This window comes from Diadema antillarum, unplaced genomic scaffold (assembly GCF_040938485.1).
Source record: "Diadema antillarum isolate AM-2024a unplaced genomic scaffold, OU_Dant_1.0 scf00000003, whole genome shotgun sequence".
Taxonomy (NCBI): Eukaryota; Metazoa; Echinodermata; class Echinoidea; order Diadematoida; family Diadematidae; genus Diadema; species Diadema antillarum.
Genome location: NW_027270892.1, coordinates 573,943 through 595,387, shown reverse-complemented (window position 1 = coordinate 595,387; position 21,445 = coordinate 573,943). Strand labels below are relative to the sequence as shown.

Below are 21,445 nucleotides of genomic sequence, written 5' to 3'. Positions count from 1 at the left end.
AATAAGTAAACTTCAAAAGAAAGAGAAAAATGTTCCTTACAGAACGATATTAAAATAACAAAAATTGGATAAGAAATAAGGAAAAATGACATGTTGAAATTTTACATTTTTTCGGGAAAACATTTCGTGACAAGTCTTTATGAATATTCAATTTTTCAATTTTCCGTGAATGTCGTATATGAAATTCGAAAAATTTCTTGTTTTTAGCTAATACAAGTAAAAGCATGTTCCCATATCAAGATATATCAAATTAATATCAATATATCAAGTTTTTTTATTTATACAGCTGAAATATGAGATTTTTTTTATTTCTTTATATGAAACAAATACAAAATTGTGACTGCATAATTGCATCGCCAACTTCTAATTTGAATAGACTGATGTAAATTCTTCTCATTCATCCAGTCGAAGTACAAGATCAAAGATTAGTTGAATCAAGAAACTGGAAATAAACTCACTGTTGCGACGTTTCGCCAATTATCAATTGGCTTCTTCGGGCGAATGAAGCTCCCGATGATGGAATGGCCCTTAAATAGTGCGAGATTGTGCAGAGCGCACTGGACCTTGTCCAGCGCGCGAAAGACGGCTTGGGATCTTGCGAACTACATACAACAACATGGATGTGCTATGGGTTCACCAGTTTCTCCCATAGTGGCCAACATCTACATGCAAGAGTTTGAGGCCACAGCACTGAGTACCTACTCTGGACACAAACCACGTATCTGGCTCCGCTACGTGGATGACACTTTTGTCATCCTCCATGACGAAGAGAGTGCGTCTTTCTTTGGTCATATCAACTCCTTGGACAAGCACATTTCCTTTACACAAGAAACATGCAAGGATGGACATCTGGCATTCCTAGATGTTGAGGTCCACGTCGATTCAAATGGTACCCTCTCCACTTCAGTGTACAGGAAACCGACCCATACGGACCAGTATCTTAATTTCCAGTCACATCACCCCTTGGTTCACAAACTTGCAGTCATCAGGACCCTCTTCCACAGAGCAGACACCATAGTTCACAGTCCACCGGAGGTCGAAAAAGAAAAGACCAACATCAAAAACGCCCTGGCTGGATGTGGATACCCAGACTGGGCATTCTCTAAAGCAGACACCCCGAAACGACAAAGCAAGAACACACAGAGAACCTATGGTACACAGGGACGGAAAGTCACCATCACTATCCCGTACGTGCATGATCTGTCGGACAAGATCAAAAGGCTGTTTCAGAAACAGGGCATCACTACTGCCTTCAAGCCCCACAACACATTAAGGCAGAGATTAGTTCACGTCAAGGACCGAGTCGCCAAAGAAAAACAGAGAAACGTAGTCTATGGCATCCGATGTGCCCAGGAGGATTGCCATGATTTCTACATAGGGGAGACACAACAATCACTAAAAGCTCGCATGAACCAACACAGAAGACCCAGCAACTCAGAAAGCATCCCGGATTCAGCAGTATACACACACATCAATGCCAGCAAACATTCGTTCAACACCAATCAAGTGATTATTCTGGATAGAGAATCCAAGTGGTTTGAGAGGGGCGTCAAGGAAGCCATTTGGGAACGTGTGGAGAGACCTACACTTAACAAGAGAGGAGGTCTCCGCTTCAATTTATCGCACGCGTGGGACCGGGCCGTTCGCAAGATCCCAAGCCGTCTTTCGCGCGCTGGACAAGGTCCAGTGCGCTCTGCACAATCTCGCACTATTTAAGGGCCATTCCATCATCGGGAGCTTCATTCGCCCGAAGAAGCCAATTGATAATTGGCGAAACGTCGCAACAGTGAGTTTATTTCCAGTTTCTTGATTCAACTAATCTTTGATTTTCTAATTTGAATATTCATAAGGACTGGTCAAAGAATATTTTACTTCTTATGAGAACACGATCACAACATTTTGAGAATAGAAAAGAAATTACTTCACAAACCAGAAGAGCTTATTGAAGAAATGACATGAAGGTACTAGTAAGATGATGAAAAATTGTCTTTGTAATACTGCTGAAAATAAGTGTAATGCTTCCAAGATTAAATGAGGGTAACTTCAAATGAGGATCTTCCTCGAATATCGAATATACTTGTAATGATTATTTTTCTTCTCTAAAAATTAATTTCGCTTAGAACATATACATCCCTCCAATAAGCAATTTCACTAATTTTGGTTACCAAATCTGAACACCATACTGTTTACTCCTATTCGTACAGTGAAGAGATTATAGATTACGTTTCAAGTCTAACAAATGAAAACGAAATCTGTGTCCACAATGATACAAGTGGAAATTATCTTATGAAAATGAAATTTATTACACTGTAAACCCTCTCTTTCATAATTTGTCACTCACGCTATAGTGTGGCGTCTTCTGCCATAAAGGTTGTAAAAGTCGTTCCAACATTTAGAAAAGGAGATGGATATGATATAAAATTACAGACCAATTTCATTGTTAACCGGCTTTTCAAAGACTGTCAGCACTAATCTATTCCTGAATCAGTGGCGGATCGGGGCTGGGGGTGGGGGGGGGGGTGGGGGCACACCCTTTATTTTTTTAAATAAAAGCAATAAAAAAAGTAAAAGGGGGCGCATGCTCTCCCTTTAATTTTTTAAGAGACCATATATCTTTGTCAGCTGATTGTAGTGGCACCAGAAAATTACGCTGAAGCCGTTGTTGTTTTTTTTTTCGCTTGTCAACCGATGGAACCCGGAAGTGGCACGAGAAACGAGAAAAAAAAAACAAAAACAAATATTTGCACGGGAGCCTCTTTTTTTTTTGGGGGGGGGGGGGAAGGGGGAACTTGTCAGCTGATTAAACCCGGAAGTGGCACTAGAATTATTATTATTATTATTTTTTGCGTCCCCCGCCTCTTTACGGAATTCGTGGATCAGCCCCTGTGAATTATATTCTCTGATCCCTTAAATGATTTGTAAGTTTGGGTTTCTACAAAAATACAGTATTACTCATGGTGTTATGACATTAAAAGAAAAGGTAACCACCTCATTAGACAAGTTTTCACATACAACAGGCATACTCGGGGACTTCTCAAAGGCCTTTAACACTATCAACTCAGAAATTTTACTCCACAAGTTGCATCATCATGGCTTTCGTGGAAAGGCCCTGAGGTGTTTCAGGAAAATATACCTATCTAATAGACAATAGTTTATTTCTGTTCTACGACAATGATTCATCTACGATAAGTCGTTAAACTGCGATGACAAACTACGATGCGTGTCATTCTTGTTGAGTACCCCAAGACAAAATCTAGGCCCTGTTTTATACTTGGTATCAAACACTAACTTGTAACAGTTCTTTCGATTTTCTTTCATCTTGTTTTCCGATGATTGTAATCTCATTTATTCTCGTAGAGAAGTCCATATTATTTTGTAAACAATAAAAAATGCCATGCTGTGGATATAAGGCAACAAATTATCTCTAAACTTTCAAAAGACAAAATACAGGCGTTCTAGCAGTTTACCTGAAACCTGCCAGGCAATGTTGTGTTTGCTCCTTACATTACGCGGTAACCGTTCGATTTATGTACTACATGATGTAAGTTATAAAAATCGCCTGGATTTCCTTTTTTTTTTAAAGAAACTGCTGAAAAAAAAGTTGGTAGTATAGTTTCTTTTAAAAAAACAGCCTCCTTTGAGAGATCCTTGACGTCATCCATGAACAATATAAAAATGATTTTAGCCGATTTCACAGTGGAAGTACTTAAAGGTGAAGGGTTCTCCGTACTCTTCAAGCGATTCTGTATAAGTTTGATTCCTGCCCGCCTCTGTTGACCCAGGTGTACAAATTGCACTTGACAAAAGGCTGGGGTGATGATAGTGGCAAGGCCCTTAGGAAGAACAGTGTTAACACTGATTAGGCCACCCTGGAAAATGTAGTACTTTGTGGCTGCTTTGGGATTCTGAAAACTTGTTTTCTTCAGTAAATAAGTTTTACAAATTAGACGCTTTTTGTTGTTTAAAAGGGGTGTAAAGTACGACTTGAATCTGAAGAGCGCGATATCATGAGAATTGTTGAGGCTGTATGTCACAAAATTTAAATAAACGTATGACATAGTTTTAAAAAGTGAAAAAAAAGGTGAAAGAAGAGTGAAAAGTGAAGTCCAGCAACTTTCGGCTTTCTGGAAAGGATCATCTTGTCTAGGTTCATGCGGCATTGATATCACCGTGCACTTCGAATCAGAATGATTCCAACCCGAGAGAGGAGACTAACTAAGGACAGGTGGCGGTCTGTGATTTAGAGTGGTTCTGTGTTTGATAATAATCTCCGATCTCTGGTCAACGGAAAAAACTAATGAAAAGAAAAAGAGCACAAAACAATAACTCTATACAATTTTGCTTGTTCCGTACATCTCGCAGTATTGGCCGAAGATATCAGCTTTCGTGACTATTGAACCAGCAGAGAAACAACCAATACTCGCGTGAGCGGTACGGGGACGGCATCGTATCAAGGGTAAACTCCTGTAAGCTTTGTACCCCGTGTTCTCCGCCTTATGTCCGGGGACTTTGTAACACGACGACTTCACAAGCGCGAGGGAGGCAAACGCAAAAGGGGTATGGGTGGGACAGGGATTTCAGTTTCTTGGGGGCGAACGTTAAGTTTGTTGCGGTCCGACAAGACGAGAATAAACCCGATCGGTCAATATTATCGTATCCTTCAAAAATATGTACTTTTCCTCGTGTGCCAACGGCGGCTCTCAGGCCTTACGGAATGCGAGCCGCCCGCTCGCCCACACACAGGGGAATGACGAGAAATTGGGGGAAGGGACAATTTTTCTTCACAATGTGGTAAATATTGCCGACAAAAGATGAACCAATTAGGGATGAGAGAGGCTGGAATGACCCTATAATTACAATTTGTATGCCGTTTTAGAAAAGCTCTCTTAATCTCCTCAACAGATGGCTGCTGCGAAGAGAGGGAGGGAAAGAGACTCAACACATACATCAGGTTTACTTCTGCTACGAGAAGATACGGGAAACGCTAAGATAATACTCTTTCATAATCATGCTTCTGCCCTGTTTTTTTTTCTTTTGTTTTACAGTTACATTCTTGTAGCATCTCGGCAGATGTGATCATTTGAACTGTCCTGGTTGAGTAAACAAATTAAGACTCCATGCAGTCGAAGCATATACTTTCAATTCTTATACCATCCAAACGTCAGTATTTTACACTGCATGAAACAAACGATCCCAACCAGACAAGATCCGTGCACGCTCCTCAGGACGAGGGAAATAAGGATTGCGTGGTGACCTTCGCTCCCGTCAAAAGCGGCCATCTAAACAGTCGAAGAGCTTTCTAACGTGTGGCGCTGCCTAATACAGCGCGAAAAATATGCCGATTATTGAAAGGAACCGCTCGAGTTTACCTTAATGCACGCGAGGATGAAGATCCGTGCGGATTCAAACGCGCAACATTAAAAGCGCAAAAAGAAAAGAAAAGAGGTCAGGAGGGGGGGGGGGGGGGGGGGGGGGGGGGGGGAGGACATGTTATTTTCGTAAGCCAGACGTGCATTTGTTGGAAGGGGAAAGGAGGAAGTGGAGACGAGCAATGCTAAGAACATACAATTTTGAAACAGGCCAACCATAGACGAATTAGAAACTGATATGCTACCCTCGGGAATGTGGGGGAAAGTTCGCTTCTTAAAGGGGCCCCTGACGTCCATTCTATGTTGACTTTTACTGATGTGAATAGATTTATGACTCACTAATTCTTCATTTTTTTAAAAATTAAATCTTTTTAAATATTAGTAAGAATCTTATGTTTCATTTTTCTCTGCACCCAAGCAGCTCACCCCCTAAAAATGACAACTTTCTCGCCTGTCGTAATGTCAGTATTGGTAAAGTCAGGTGAAATAAGCATTGCACTGCCTGATATGTAGTCAACATAATGGTACATAATGGTAAAAACAAGGGAATGCGCGTATAGAAATTGCGCAAAGATTGCTGAAATAAAAATCAAATTTATTCGACTTTGCTTGTCCTGGCACACCTGACAAATTAATGTAGTAATGTACCTGAAAGTCGTTAAACCGTATCATTTCATCTGTCGGGAGTTGAGTGGAAGAAATTATAAAATTTCCAGTGAAGGTAGGCCTAAAGTTTCAAGTACTTTCACAACATAATGCTCAGATTTACACTTTTACATATATTTCTGGACGGGATCGACTTTTGTTTTATATGCTTTTTAATTAGGTGAAATTTCATTTTCTTTGATAAATAAACAAACAAAAATATACCCAACATTACTAGCGCTCAAAATCAATCTAAATTTTCCTCAGACAAGACGGCAGCATCGAAACCCAATCATCAAAGGCACAAATAAACGCACATGTGGAATTCTTTTGTGCACGTATAGAAAATAGACAGCTGTTTGAAAAGCCAGCTGTTGAACCTCCTTGATATTTGGCAGTAGGCCCTATCAATAGAAAGTTTTTCATTACATTCAATGTACAGTAATGAAGTGGATGTTTTGAATTCCCTAGGCGTTAATGACGGACCATTGTAGGCATTAGGCGTTTTCACATCAGCCCGATGTTTCGAAATAGCGCGCTATTTTGCTGACTATTTTCTGCGAAAAATATCTCGAGCTTGGATTTTTATCGGGCTGATGTGAAAAACGCCTATTGTTCTGTGTAAGTTCATTCTTCTACTGAGCAATTGATGAATTCTACAGTGTTACGTCGGGCAAGCCCTATGCATTGCGCCGCTTTGAAAACGAGTGAAAGTGCCTAACCATGGCATACGAAACTTATGAACTATGAACGGAGGTCTTTCTTTGGTCCCATCGTCACTGTCGCCACCTGACTATGTGCATCTTAATGAGTACATTCCTCAAGGCGTTTGGACAATAGCCATGTTCAGACGTATTCTATTCAGAGTAAAATTTTATGGCGCAGCAATTAAAATTAAAATTTATGCTTATCTTACCACGACCCTGTGTCCACACGACGGTCGTGGGAAGAATCTCTGACCAATTTACCACGGCCTTCGCGGGGATCACCATGAAGGGTCGGTGTAACTTCCGGAAGTGGTAGCGCCGCGCACGTCGACCATACGAATACGATTGTTTTTTTTTTTAACCAGCGGCATTGTCTTCTCCATTCTTCTTGATGGAAATTTCTGAGCGCTATAGCTTCTTCGTCGCGATCGACTAGGTTAGAATTGCACTACACGTGCACGTGTACTCGCAAAATGTCAACATTGCTATTTGACCCCGGAAGTTTTACTTACGTCGTAAGGTATGCAAGTGCAGAGATACTCCGAGGGCTTGTCCGAACGGGCAATTTACTCCGACCGGTTAGTCGTGGTAGCGGGATACTCCTGAGAAAACTCAAGAGTATCTTGGTCGGAGGAAGAGGTCGTGGTAAGTTCCTCCGACCGGAGGAAGTTACCACGACCTTGTTCAGACGGGCTCTACTCCGACCTTTCCTCCGAAGTTATTCCGACCAGGCTTCCTCCGACCCTTCCTCCGAAGTTACTCCGACCAAAACTGCCCCCATCTGAACATAGCTAGTGACGGTTGTAAAATCGTGCTTCGTTTCTGACAAAAGAATCGTTTCCCTCATTTCGGTTTTATTTGGCTGAGGTACCTTTTTAGACTCAATTGTACACTCTTGAATAGACACCAATGACGGGGAGCAGCAAACCTCAAAACATGACAAAATTTGTGTCATAAAATGGGTAATTACTGAATTGGACACATGTGGACACGCATGCTAAGTTGGTATTTAGACCATGGACCTATAATACACATGGACATTCATCGTATCGTTAATTAATTCATGAACCCGTACATCTCAAAAGCGCCGCAAATATATTTTTGGCATGCTTCACTGCTTTGATCCCATGATCGTCACCGCCAGCAAGCCGGGAGAAGAAAAGCAAGACGGAGATTCGAGAAATCTAAAACTATATGCGTAGAAGAAAATAATTTCGCAAGTGACATTGCTTAGGCTAAGCGGTGATTTTAAAATATAGGCACAACTGCGGTAACACAACATTATCTTGTTCCTGCTGCAATTGCTCCGGTCTTATTTTCTCCAAGGACTTAAATTTAGGGCTAGGGTTATGATAGGGTTTAAGGTTTAGTTGGATGTTAGGATTAGGATTAGATCGAGTTAGAGTTATGTTCGTGAGTAGAATTGTATGTTTGGCTTTCAATAGCGTGCAAATATTTCATGAATGCAATTGTCGCAGGAGCAAAGGACATGGAACCAGAACTGCACATGTTCTTTTCTCAAGAGAGTTTAACTTTTGCGCATGTAGCTTGTAGGTTTCGCAATGTGCCGTCTTAGTTACTTGGGTTTACTTGGTGTAAAGACGTACCTGGTAAAGCATCTGCTGCTTATGTGCCCCTCGTCACAGGTGTTTCCATGGCATGTCTTTTACGTGGGTGGCTTCTCCAGTGTCTTTCGAGTATAGACTTGAACTGATTAACGCTTGGGGCTGTGACTATTTCTTCTGGCAGAGCATTCCAGTTGTAAATGCTTCTTACGGCAGAAGCATTTTGTCTGAGCTGCCGTCTGATTCTCGGTTTCTTTAGTTTCAAGTCGTGGCTTCTGGTCTTGCTGCTTTCAACCAACTCGAAGAATAAGCCACTTCGTAATTAGCTCACATGCACATTAGTACAAAATAATGGCCTTCTTTTTTTTCTCGGTTGGCTATGCACTTCACTTGTTTTGAAAGTGACAAAAATGAATGCATACCGTAAGCGTGCCCGACGTAAAAATTTATGGAATCCATGTTCAAACAAAGAATGAATTTGCTCAGACCAGGGGTGACCAGAATGGTCCGTCAACTTGAGGAAGCATCAATTTCTTTGTTTTTGCGTTGCGTGCTTTAACAAACTTATTTTGTTAATCTTGCCAAAATACCAGGCCTGCTGTCGGGTAGATGTGCTTGCAAGTACCATTTGTAAGGATAACATAAATAATCATCACATCACAAATGCTTATCTCACTGAATTAAAAAACCATCATGCCTGTTAGTACAAATTACCTTTTTCTGCTCATGCGCACACTGGCTACGATCTGGCTCTATTCACTTTATGATTCTGAAGATCCGAATGAGCTAAACCCTTGTTGCAGCTTTCTGTATGCAAGGGTGTGTAACTTGAGGATTTTCAGTCGCTCTGTATATTCCAGATGACGAAGGTGGGGGAGCAGTCCTATTGCCCTCTGTGGTACGTTCTCAAGGAGATGCTTCCTCATTCTTGACAGTAGAAGTCCATACTGTATTCAAGAGTCGGTCTTATTTGAGCTTTGTACAATTTGAGCCAACCCTTCTCACTCAATGCCGAGAAGGATCTCTTAATGATGATGCCTTGTTTTTATCACGGCCGGCTGTCGGCGGTGATGATGAGATCAAAGCAGAAAAACATGTTCACATTTTTTTTTTTTTTTTTTTTTGTTACGCTTTTGGCAGAAACGGGTGCATGAATTACAGTAATTAACGAGCGATGAATGTCCATATGTAGTAGATCCTGGTTAGCACATCTTACTGCCATCTTTCTGAGCAATCTGAAGACTTATCTTTTGTATAAATATAACATCGGGTATACATTGCTTGTTTATATACACGTGTAAAGTATTAATTTAATGAAACTTCATCTAATCACGAATATAAAACAAAGTCAAACCTGTCCAAAAATATGTCCAAAAGTGTAAATCTAGCTGCTTGAAGTGAAACTGTTTGAAATTGTACCCTGGAATTTAAAGCCGATTTTGTCACTTTTCTGATTATTTCTGACAAATGAAGCTGATATGGTATAATCTTTTTCAAGTACACAATTATTTAGTTCTTTATAAATTGATGTTTGATTAGTGTTCAGACGTGTCATATACAAACGAGTAATATTGATTTTTATTTCAGCATTATTTCCACAATTTCTATTCGCACATCCCCCGGGCTTAGCCATTATCTACTGCTCAGCTTTTATAGGAAGGGATGGCGAAAAATAAGCATCATTAAGACATGTATATTTCTTAGAGAGTGACTGGTCATTATGCAATAAGATGTGAATCCATTGTCTTCCTATCTGTGGGGCAGATCCAGTTGGGCACAAGTTTGTACTTCAAATATTTTTGAGTGGCGGCATCATTTACATGGGATAAAAGGGAATGAGACCATTTTTGTAATCAACTCCCATTGGTTGAACCGTCTTGGTTGTGTCAAGTTACAAAACAAATTTATATCGATTGTTTTTCATAAACTTATTATGGCTAATGAATGAGCACACAGAACAATAAGAGTATGACTTCTTGTCATACTTATACTTGTTATGTATAATAAGAGTAAAATGTATACCTTCAAAATACGGTCCAATATCGCAAAAGTTAGAGGAAAGGAGACAATCGTCAAGTTATCTTGATCTATACTATATAGTACAGCTGTATACATTCAGCAAAAAAAAATAAAAAAAGAAAGTAAACACTTTTCAAGTTCATATTTCTCATAGAATATTTGGCTATATATTAATGTTTTGTATACCATATTAGAGGTAATTTAATTTCTATCGAACTGGTAGGTCAATAAGAATGAAATCTTTACGCAAGAGTGAACACATTCGTTTTTCTCTTCCATGGCACAAAAGTAAAAATTCCAAAAATGGACAAGTTGTCATTCATGTATGCTCTTCCATATAACAATGAGAACAAGACAATTCAACACAAAAGGAAACAAAAATTAATTTGCAAAAATCATCCTATGATCCCTGTGTTTACAGCCCCCAATGATAAAGAAAATTCCAAATTCAAATGGCATTAAAGAGGTAATACACGTATATGTACAACAAAAAGGGTAGAAATTTGAAATGCTACGTTAAATTAAGAAAATTGAAAATGATATTTGGTTTTTGAATTTGTCTTATGAATTCTTAAATTCCTAAATTAAAAGAATGAAATAAGAAATTCTGTCCATGTTATCACCTTTGCAGCTTGCTCCCCATGTCATTTGAAGTTTGATTCAACATGTCTTTTCCCCTTTAGTTTCCCACTTTGTTTTTGAGGATATAAAGAGATACAAGGGAACAAAAACTGGTTTTTGCTATTCATTCATGTCCCTCATTATGTCAAATTGGTCTTTTCTTTTCATTGCTATCATGAAGGGCATTTGCAAATCAATGACAAAATGTCAATTTCTGCAATTTTTACTTTTGTGCCTTGGACGACAAAAACAAATGTTTACTCATGTGTAAAATTTCCCTTTGTATTAACCTACCAGGTTGATAGCTGTATTTAAATAACCTTTACTATGTGACACAATGATTTTTATCAAAATTATCTATGAAAAATATGTGGTGGAAAAAGAGATTACTTTCTTTTTTATTTTTACTGAGTGTACATACTGTTTAGTCATGGTGCTGAATTAGGAACTAGGAACTGCAATCGCTCCAAGCTCATTCTTGTCACAAATATTGGTCCCAAGGCCGTCAAGTGTGAGGAGTTGCTAAGTGACTACTTAACCCTATTCCCACCGGGGGGGGGGGGGGGGGGGGGGATTTGCCCCCCCATCCGACGTTTCGCGTGATTATTCCGCAACGTGTGATGCTCTCGCCGAGACATTTTATGACTTTTTTCTTTCAAGTATCGCGCAACTTTTGAGACCAAATGTGTCGCTCCCGGGCATACCGTTTTGAAGCCACGCCCCTTTGAAAAAAATTCGTCGACCCAAAAATTGCTCAATAACATGATTTTGTGTACAAATCCAATGTAAATTGTGTTTTTACAATTAATTCATATACAAATAAAATATCTTTATTTCCAATGGCTCATGATTTATTTTAGCTTGATTATGCTTTAAAAAGTTTCTGTGACAAATTTTGACGAAAAAAAAACACCGAAAAGTAAAAAACAAAGAAATACATAAGAAATTCAATAAACAATGAAATACATAAGAAATAATTATGAAGCCGAATTTTTGCTTCAATATTATTGATGAAGATATTGAAAATAATATGTTCACCAAAAATTTAAAGTCTTGGAGTTACATTTTTTGATTTATAGGCAACAAATTTTTGTTTGCATAAATTATTATAAAATACATAAATCAAAATTTGAAAAATCTGACTATACAGTCTTGTAGATTACATTGGCCTCTACCTTAGTGCAAATTTTCGCAAGGATTTCGTGATCCACGACCTAGATCTGAAGGGAGGGCCAAAAAGCCCCCCCCCCCCCCAAGTCCCTCAAAAAACCCAATGGGATTAGGGTTAACAGTCAATCATTAGGTAAAGTTTAGATAATCAATACATGTAACATCCATAACATCATGACACCATAACATCATGCATAACATCCTGAATGGTTCCACCGGTTATGCCTGCATCCTTCACTCATGTCAATCTACATGTTTGTTTTATAGCACAGGACAACAAAGAAAAGACCCGAATATAGGAAATTTTGGATGATTCTGATTAATCAAAAAAATCAAGGTGTCAGTTTCCTCACCAATTTTAATATACAGTATCATGCATATAAACATGAAGGATACTTTCTGCAATTTTATGACATGACATAAACTTAGTTATATTTGTGATTCGGTAACTGGCTTTGCGGCTTTTCATTGTACTGTAAAGTAATCCAGCAACATACAACATTTTGAGCCGTAATAATGTATTACACCATAGTCTGTCATAGGGCAACCTGTAATACAGTATTGTACTCAGCATAATATTATCTTAGCATTTCAACAGCTGGAAGAAACATTAACAGGCTACAACCTTGTATAGCTCTTCACCATGTCTTATCATCATCAATGTCATGCAAACCTGGTACAGTACTCTCCGCGTAATCGGGTATCGCTTAAACGGGTACTCCGTTTAATTGGGTAGTAATGTCAAAATCAGTTCCAATGCACATTAAAATTACCTGATAATCGGGTTGCCTCTCCGCATAAATGGGTAAATAATTTTCTTCTAATCTAATTTCTACCCACATTTTATCGCAGATATAACACTTTAAGAAATTATGAATGTCAAATTTTCCACGGCTAATGGCATTCTCTGCTTAATTTGCAAAGAAGACGATCATTTGGGGAGTGATTAAACATGAAAACACATGTACCAGTACCAACTTGCCCCACGTAAACGAACATTAAACATGTAGCTGGCACTCACAATTGCATAGACAGACAGGAGTTGAACACACTTGCGCTACCTCCCTTGCTCCGCAACAACATTTACAATACGAGAAGTTTGCAACGAAAATCAGGCAATGCACCAGCTCCATAATTTTGTTTTTTCTCCAGTATGCCCTTCTCGAAAAGTAACCCGACGTTCTACGTGACTAGTGGACACTAAGAGACGTGTTCATTTCGGAAAACGCCTGCATAATAGCGATGAGTCTATAGTCAAACGACAAAGTTTTCCGAAGACATATACATTGTATATCCATAAAAAGAGTGTAAATTATTGTTCGTGACTGAGCAAGTGTTGTTCGTGACTGAGCAAGTGTCAGGTACAACACGTATGTATAAGCACGCATGTTAGTTAAGCATAATAGTGTAGGTGTTTGGTGCAGTGTACAATGCATGTACATACACATTGTGTGTGTCATATTGTGAATGAGACGTATTCTTCTGTTAAACGGGTACTCCGCTTAATCGGGTAAGAAACGCTCTGTTCGTGCCTACCCGATTATGCGGAGAGTACTGTACTACAATTCCAGGACAGTTTATGTTAACATTGGACACATTAAGGTGAAAGAATTTTCTTATCTGTTGAATGTAATATCCCTTGCACATTATTATGACGTGGAACAGTGTAAATAAGAAACCTAACAAAAGAAATCCTTTTTTGAGTGCAGTTCTCCTGTTACAGTATCATACTCAGAGTTACGTAACAGTTCTTTCGAGTTCCTTTGAGTAGATGGACCTACAGCATATGTTTCTAAGGCGATATCTCTCATACCACTGAACTCCGCCATGGATGACTGTTAATTACTATATAAAGTGTATGTTAAACACCAATACTACAATGAGGTTAGCTAATCAGGACAAATCCAAGATCTACACTTTTACCCTGCTACACTGACTGGGTACATTTCAGTTATACACGTATTAGTGAATACTTGGATTGTGAATACATTTGTATAAACGGTTACATTACAAACACCAAATCAATGTCATTAGGATCTACATTACATGTAAGTGACTACACATTTAACAATGACTAAATGCACATCAGCTGTCTCTATTCATTACAGTAATGAAAGGACAATGAAGTAAATGCAAGTACATTGTAAAAACTAAATACTGTATTTGGCACTGAAAGTAATATGGGGTTAATCATTGAGGCAATCAATGATGATCATTAACTGATGTATGGAATAAGTTTCTGTTTTTTTAAACATAGTCTCACTTTGTCAACAAAATGAACCTATTTACATGTAGTTAAAAAAACCGAAAAACATTTGAATTTATTTAACTTTAACTGTAATTGCACCTTACCATCATTCATTTGGCACATTAAGTAGTCCCTAGGAGTAACACCAATGCCCAACTTAATTATACTTTTATCCGCACAGCAATCATGCAAGTTTGAATTCTCTTTGTAGATGCAAATCATAAATGGCGAATTGAATGCAAATACAGTCAAACCTGTCTATAGCAGTCACCCAAGGGAGATGAAAAAGTGGCTTTTATAGACAGGTGGCTGCTATAGCTAGGTTCTTTAACATGCTTTTTCTCTCAGAGGGAAGTGTTTTTATAGCGGCCGTATACAGAAGGTGGCTATACAGTTGTATATATATAAAGGTGGTCGCTAAGACAGGTTTGACTGCACTTATTGAAAACACTTTGTAATGGTAACTGCCTCTTTGGACATTTACACTCGACTTGAATAAACTTTCACAATTAATTTGTCATTCCTTCCAAAACGAAACTCAGATAAAATGCATTGTCACATTCAATGCTGTAGGGTTTTCATACACATCTTCTGCATACAACTGAGTTACAAAACTGACTCATAACAAACATGTCCTTACAAAAATTTATTGTAATGATTTATACTTGTGCAAATTCTATATGCATGCACATTATCATAAACATGGAAGCCCAGAATAACACTTCTTTCCTTCTTCAGCTAGTCATTTAACCCTAACTAGGCCGGGCTATTTAGGTAAATGATAGAGCTGGGGGGGGGGGCCTCCCAGGCCCCCCTCCAGATCTCGGCCATCGACCGCGCTATCGCGACGAAAATTGGCACACACATTGCCTATGATGTAATCTAAAGTACCATGAAAGTAATTTTTTCAAAAATTATCATTTACACTAAATTATGCTAATTTATGCATAATGATGCATGAAATCAGACAATTGGGTATAAATCACTAAATAAAGCTCAAAACAGGCACATTTTTTGTGTAAATATTTTTTTTAGTGTCCTTAGCAAATGTAAGAGAAAAAAATTGCGCAATCAGAAAAAATTTCCTAAGTATTTTACTGTTTTTTTTAATTCGTATGTATTTCATTGTTTTTCGACTTTATGTTTTTCATTGTTTTTTCGATGAAATTTGTCCGCGACATCGTTCCGAACAAGAAAATATGTTATAAATTGATTTTAATAAATAAAACCCCCAAATAATCATGCTTTTATGAAATTTGCCTGTAAACATAGTTTGCATTGAAATTGTAAACGAATTCACATTTTTGAGCAATTTTTGGTCCGACATGCACGTGCATATTTATGCGCAACTTCGGAACCGCGCGCCCGGGTATTGCAAATTTGGTGTCAAAAGATGCAGGAGACTCGAAAGAAAAAAGTCATGAAACGCCACGGCGATAGCTTTTCACGATAGCGATACATGGCGTGAAATGTTGGGGGGGGGGGCCTCGGAGGCCCCCCCGGCCTAGTAAGGGTTAAGACTCAATAAAGTTAATTTACTACGTGATGCAGTAGAATGAGTTAGGAATGTTTGCAGACAAGTGATCTCATACTCTTCACTCAAAGGACATTCTTCAATGTTCACAATGTTTTTGTGACCTCAAAATTTCAACACCTTGGTGTTTGAACAATTCAAAGTGAAAGTATATATACAATAATTGTTGAAATATATGATGCCACTTTAAAGAACATCAGCTTATATAAATGACCGACTTGCTCAAATGTACTCACAGTCATTAACCCATTGAGGACAGTTTGATTTTCGCTACAACATGCATTTTCCATACACATCGACCCTCAACAGGTGAACATCAACAATAATCTCCACACAGATAGCTCATCTAAGATAAAAGAATACATTAAGATTTACTGCAGATTGGAGATAATTGCATTTGCTAAGAAATAACGCTCACAAAAAACGTACATTAGTACTGAAGTAAATGATAAGTTTTGTATCACAAGCTAATGAATTGTGTTTTAAGAGGCAAATGTTACATGCCAATTGCTAGGGTCATGTGCAAGCTCAAATAGAAGTGTTCCTCTCGAGTGCTCAGCAATTCGCATCACTTCTGAAGCATTGACTACAACTTCTTGAATAAACAGCATGATGAACTGGTAAAGCGTGACATAATACTATCTTGCCAAACTGATGACTGACCCGTCACACACTTTTCTAAATTTTTATTTCCTATTGGCTAGTGCCTTTGAGTCACTTTTTTTTTAATAACCTGCCATGTTTGAAAAGAGTTACTGAACAAAGGTGTGTATGAGCAATGTAGAAAAGACAGTAACAAAATATTGACATAGTATACAATATTTCATCATGATCATTCTACAAAACTCATACTTGATAATGGAGGATCTAACTCGGTAAAACTCTTCTGTCCTGCAAAGCCAGAAATCCAAAATCAATTCAGTGAAAATATATTTCATCACGTAAGTTGAACATCATATTCAAACGGGTCTAATGTTTCTTTGGTGAAACAGCTTCGTCCCACAGCTTGCAACATAGCAACGATCTGTAGCAGACTGACATCAGAGAAAGCACCATACATAATACATGTGTACATGAACCGCACCATGCAGCTTGTCTCACTATCTAGACTTTATAATTTTTCTTGAGCTGACCTCGCAGCCTGGAAGAACGCTTTGGCTGGGAGGACGGACTCTCTTCGTCCGGAATCACGATCAACTCCACAGGGAGCAGGCTCTTTCTACTGCGACGACTCAGTGTCTTCCTTCTGGTTGGCTTAGAGACAGAAGTTTGTGCATTGCCACTAGGCACAGTCATCTTTTGTTGCTCGTCTGCAGTAGTGGTATTGCAGCTATCTGATTGGTCGGTGAAAGGGTTGGGGGCTGCTGCTTCTTTGTCTTGTAGTGAATGAGCTACAGTCACTTGTTCATCAACTGACTGGCCAGTGATGAGTTTTGGATCAGTTGGGTTAGCTGACTGATCCATCCCATCAGATTGGGCTAGACTGGTGTGATCAGAGGGATCGACATCACCACGAGAGGGGAGGGTGAATCGAGGGTGCTCCAGAATAGTAGATGGCATACCAGCTTGGTGTGCAGAGTGTTCTGCAGATGGGATCTCAAGTCCACCATGCACCTCAGTTTCTTCATGGATGACATCTAGTTGTTCAGAGTTTTTCTCACAGTGGGTGGGTACGTTCGTACAGTGCATACTTGTCTCATCTGCTTCTGAACGAACAGGTTCAGATGCCACCTGAGACTGGGACCAGCTCATCTCCAGCTCCCTGATGCCTGATGCAGACAGCTCGAGCATTTCATCAAGTGGGGACACCCCCTGTCCAGATGCCAAGTCTTGGTGGCTGTCAAACGCATCAACTTCTTTGGTGATGCCTGTGGTCTCCTCCTCACTTCTTCGGGATGACTCAGTGTCTGGGTTTCGCGTCCTGCATTCACCATCTTCAATTCTCTGCTTTTTGGTTTCAGTGCTTCCGTCTCCAACGAGCTTGGTTTCTTCCATTGTGCAAGGCTGAGAGGTATCTTGCGCATCATCTCCCAGTTCATCCCGGAGCCGCTTCCTCAGCATGCCTGCCGGCCCGGCTTTTGTTGCTGCGCTGGTGCAGTGCCTCAGAGGAGTCTTGAAACCTTGCCTCACTGCAGAGGATTTGCTGGGGCAGGGAAGTGGAGCGAGGGGAGGAGGGGATGGGATGCGAGAGAGGAGCTGGGACCGCCTGGCTGCCTCCACCTGCTGGGCGGCTACCCTCGGGGAGACTTCGACTTCTGCTACTGCTGACCTGGGTACAGCAGTTCCGACTCCAGAAACCCTTCCCGCTGCACCAGAGAGGACTTGCTGCTCTGCCTCTGGGGCCGGGCGAGACCAGTGACCATGTGGGAAGTTCTTCGGACAAGAACGGGCCATCATTGTCTGGTAACCTTGCCCCTGGGGTGTCTGAAATCTAGCTGCAAGGCTGTTTGGGGTGACAGACCGGTTCCTGGTCACCCTGGCCTGGGTGACTTGTCTGGCAAGTGGAGTAGCCATTCTGCTTCTTGTCAGGGTCGATGAAGGGTACCTACTGGCAGAATTTGGTTGACTTGTGTAGTTGGAAGAGACAGTTTTCAGACTCTCAAGCTTCCTTCTCATCGCTTCCAGAAATGCTGAGACATCCTATTTAAAGAAGAAATGCAGAGCATACACAAAACTACATTAATATCCATGTATAATGGAATCCTTCGCATCGTAACTAGAACACAGATGATAATGATTCTATTCTTGTCTAGCTTTCACATGCTCACTTACAGTAGCATCCTCTTGAACACAAATTCTGCAGCATAGTAGAGTAACTATGAAGAAAATCACAATTTTTTTTTCCCTCTTATCATCACTTATGGTAGAAAGTCTGATCAAATTTCTTTGTTTCTTTCATTACAATCTCAGGAACATTGAACTTGAACCTTATACATTTACCTCTTCTGAAAAACATCAATCACTCCATCAATGGCTTATAACATATAATTGTACTGGTTTCCTGCAGTACTGAAAAAAAAAAAGTTGTTTAAGGTCATAATTGTTCATTAGAAATAATTACTTACAAACATGTAGGAACAGAACAAACTAAAGTTCTGGAACAAACTACAAGCATATACCATAATAGACCTGTGTACCAAAGAAAAACAAAGTAGTCAAAAAGTGTGGCTGACAGAGTGTACACAAGTCAGCAGCCTAAATATGACCACTAACCCTATAAAACAAGGAACAGTGAGGGCAGCATGAATAAAAACGGGAGTCTAGATTTGATCACCATACACCCCAGTTCAAAAGTGCAACAATATCTGTCAAAAACTGCCATCTGTATGGCGTACACAAGACACCCACCAAACTATTGTGTATGACTATTGACCATAAAACATGGAACACTAGAAGTAGCATTACCAGAAACATTAGGAGTGTAAATTTCACCATGATGGAGGCAATTTTCATATAAATTGTAAAAATATAACAGGTGGCAGTCTTTGACAACTACAACCAAAAGTTATAGGTGGCTAGCTTAAGATACACCTCCATACCAAATTTCAAATAAAATCCATCAAGAAACGTGGCCAGCATCCTACACACAAATGTGACAAGGCAGTGGCGGCAGCATAAACACTGCTATATCAACAGCATCCTCCAGTACACGCATCGAGGGATGCATTGGAAAGGTAATATGCAAACCTTGATAAGCCTCCTCGTCTGTAGAAGAGCTGACTGAAGGTGGTGTGCTCTTGGATTGAGCGTGAATGATGAGTAGTCCGAGGCAGTGGCCAGGGGGAGGGGAACTCTGGCCGCACCTTGTGAGGAAGGCTGGCAGTACTGGAGGTTACTGGCTGCGATGAAGGTTCCAGGTTTCAGCAGGTCATCCAGATGGAGTGACTGGTCAAACACAGGCAAAACAAGAAAACGGACAAAGTTGACTTCACAGTGTTGGTGAAACACTTTTGGTATACCATGCTGTATCTCAATGAAGCCTTGCAGGCATACGCTGTTCTCAGCTGTCATCATGTTAATCAAAATCAGATAATCAGTTGATTTCCCTATAAAGCTCTGCCTTTGGAACAGGTTTGCCTTGTTCTTCACTTTCATTTGTTTTGTTTTAATCTATTTGGGTCATCACATGCATGGAAAATGGTCAACCAGGTGAAAGATAAACAGCTACAAAACATACTGTGTATGGCATCCTTGACATAACAAGTGTAAAAGATATCAAGTGGCAGTATTTTCTACCATCTGCCACATCGTTGGTGGCTCTGCCTTGCTCTTTTGCAATTAATTCTAAGAGCTTTGTAGTGTACCTAAAACTTAACATGAAAACAAAATTCACTGCCAAAATGATACAGTCTAATGTACATACGAAAAAAATTGAATCATTTTGTGTGTGTGTGTGTTTGGGTGGGGGGGGGGGGGGGGGGGCGTGAGGAATTGAGAAAATACAGACCGCTTTCCTACCTTTAGTCCTGCCCAGAATTTGATTGCCATGAGACAGCCATCCTCATCTGCAAGGTACACAATGTGACCATGAGAACCAACAGGCCTGTAAGAAGAACAATATAGTGAACACAATTTCTTCCTGACACAGTTTCATATTCTGGCTGTATTAATGATATTCTATACATTAGCTTGATTAACACAATCAAAGTTCAAGTGCTTACATTGTCATTGGTGAATTTTCATCACCAGTCACATAGTTTCTTGAATATCAACCTCGTAAATAATATCCCCAAATTGCATTTGGTGACCTTCTTTCTCTGTCATATTACTGTAACTCGGCCATTTGATCATTTATCTTCACAGGCATCATTACCGTCACAGTCATCAAATCATCACTGCTAGCATCACCACCTTCCCAGTCACATTATAATGATGGTCATTATTACCATCAACGTCATTAAAATCATTACTGTGATAGGTTCTCCCGCCTTCATTATCACGATCTCTACCATTACCACCACCTAAATCACCCCTACAACGTGCCTCAGTACCTTCATTATCTTTCTTGTCATTACAACTATCATTAATATCATCATCACTGCAAGCACTGCCACCTGCAACTACCAACCACTACCACTGCCACCATCATCAACATCACTGCATGCACAATCACCTTCAAAATTTCAAACACTATCATTGTCTTGCTGATCATACCAACCTTACTCACCACCTTAATTACATTTTTTTTTTCACCACCAAGTACCATCATCATCATCACTATCAGTCATGATCACCCTTTCATAATCAACATCTTCACTATAACTCATTTTGTTATTATCAATCAGCATCAGCATCATCAAAATCACTGCTATAAGCATCATATTCACTATTATGGCCTTCACCTTCTTATCATCTTACAATGTATCATCATCTTCATCACTTTTGTTATGAACAACACATATCATCATCAGTAGCAACATCATCACACTCAACACCATCATCATCATCCTGAACATCATCATCATCATCATTATCATCAACATCATCATCATCACCCTCAACATCATCACACTCAACATTATCACCCTCAACATCATCATCATATCATAATATCATCATCACACACA

The 21,445-nt window shown here is 39.6% G+C and overlaps 2 protein-coding genes across 2 annotated transcripts in view; one reads left to right on the top strand and one right to left on the bottom strand.

Annotated features, from left to right (window-relative positions):
* Window positions 1–627: 627 nt before the first annotated feature.
* On the top strand, window positions 628–3,863 carry LOC139733776 (uncharacterized). The gene is made up of 2 exons (XM_071644616.1): window positions 628–1,686; window positions 3,783–3,863. The coding sequence occupies exons 1-2, from the start codon at window positions 628–630 to the stop codon at window positions 3,861–3,863; spliced, it is 1,140 nt and encodes a 379-aa protein (XP_071500717.1).
* Window positions 3,864–16,982: 13,119 nt separating this feature from the next.
* Window positions 16,983–21,445, bottom strand: part of LOC139733670 (uncharacterized) — a 42,153-nt gene continuing 37,690 nt past the window's right edge. The window contains exons 23-25 of the mRNA XM_071644518.1: window positions 20,337–20,421; window positions 19,566–19,763; window positions 16,983–18,518 (exon numbers count right to left, since the gene is read on the bottom strand). Of these exons, the coding sequence (XP_071500619.1) occupies window positions 16,983–18,518; window positions 19,566–19,763; window positions 20,337–20,421 (1,819 nt within the window). The remainder of the gene's footprint in view (window positions 18,519–19,565; window positions 19,764–20,336; window positions 20,422–21,445) is intronic.

Coding starts and splice junctions, on each gene's coding strand:
- LOC139733776 (XM_071644616.1), top strand. CDS start 628: ATGGGTTCACCAGTTTCTCCCATAGTGGCCAACATCTACATGCAAGAG. Junction 1,687..3,782: donor CGCGCGCTGGACAAGGTCCA/GTGCGCTCTGCA, acceptor CTGTTGACCCAG/GTGTACAAATTGCACTTGAC.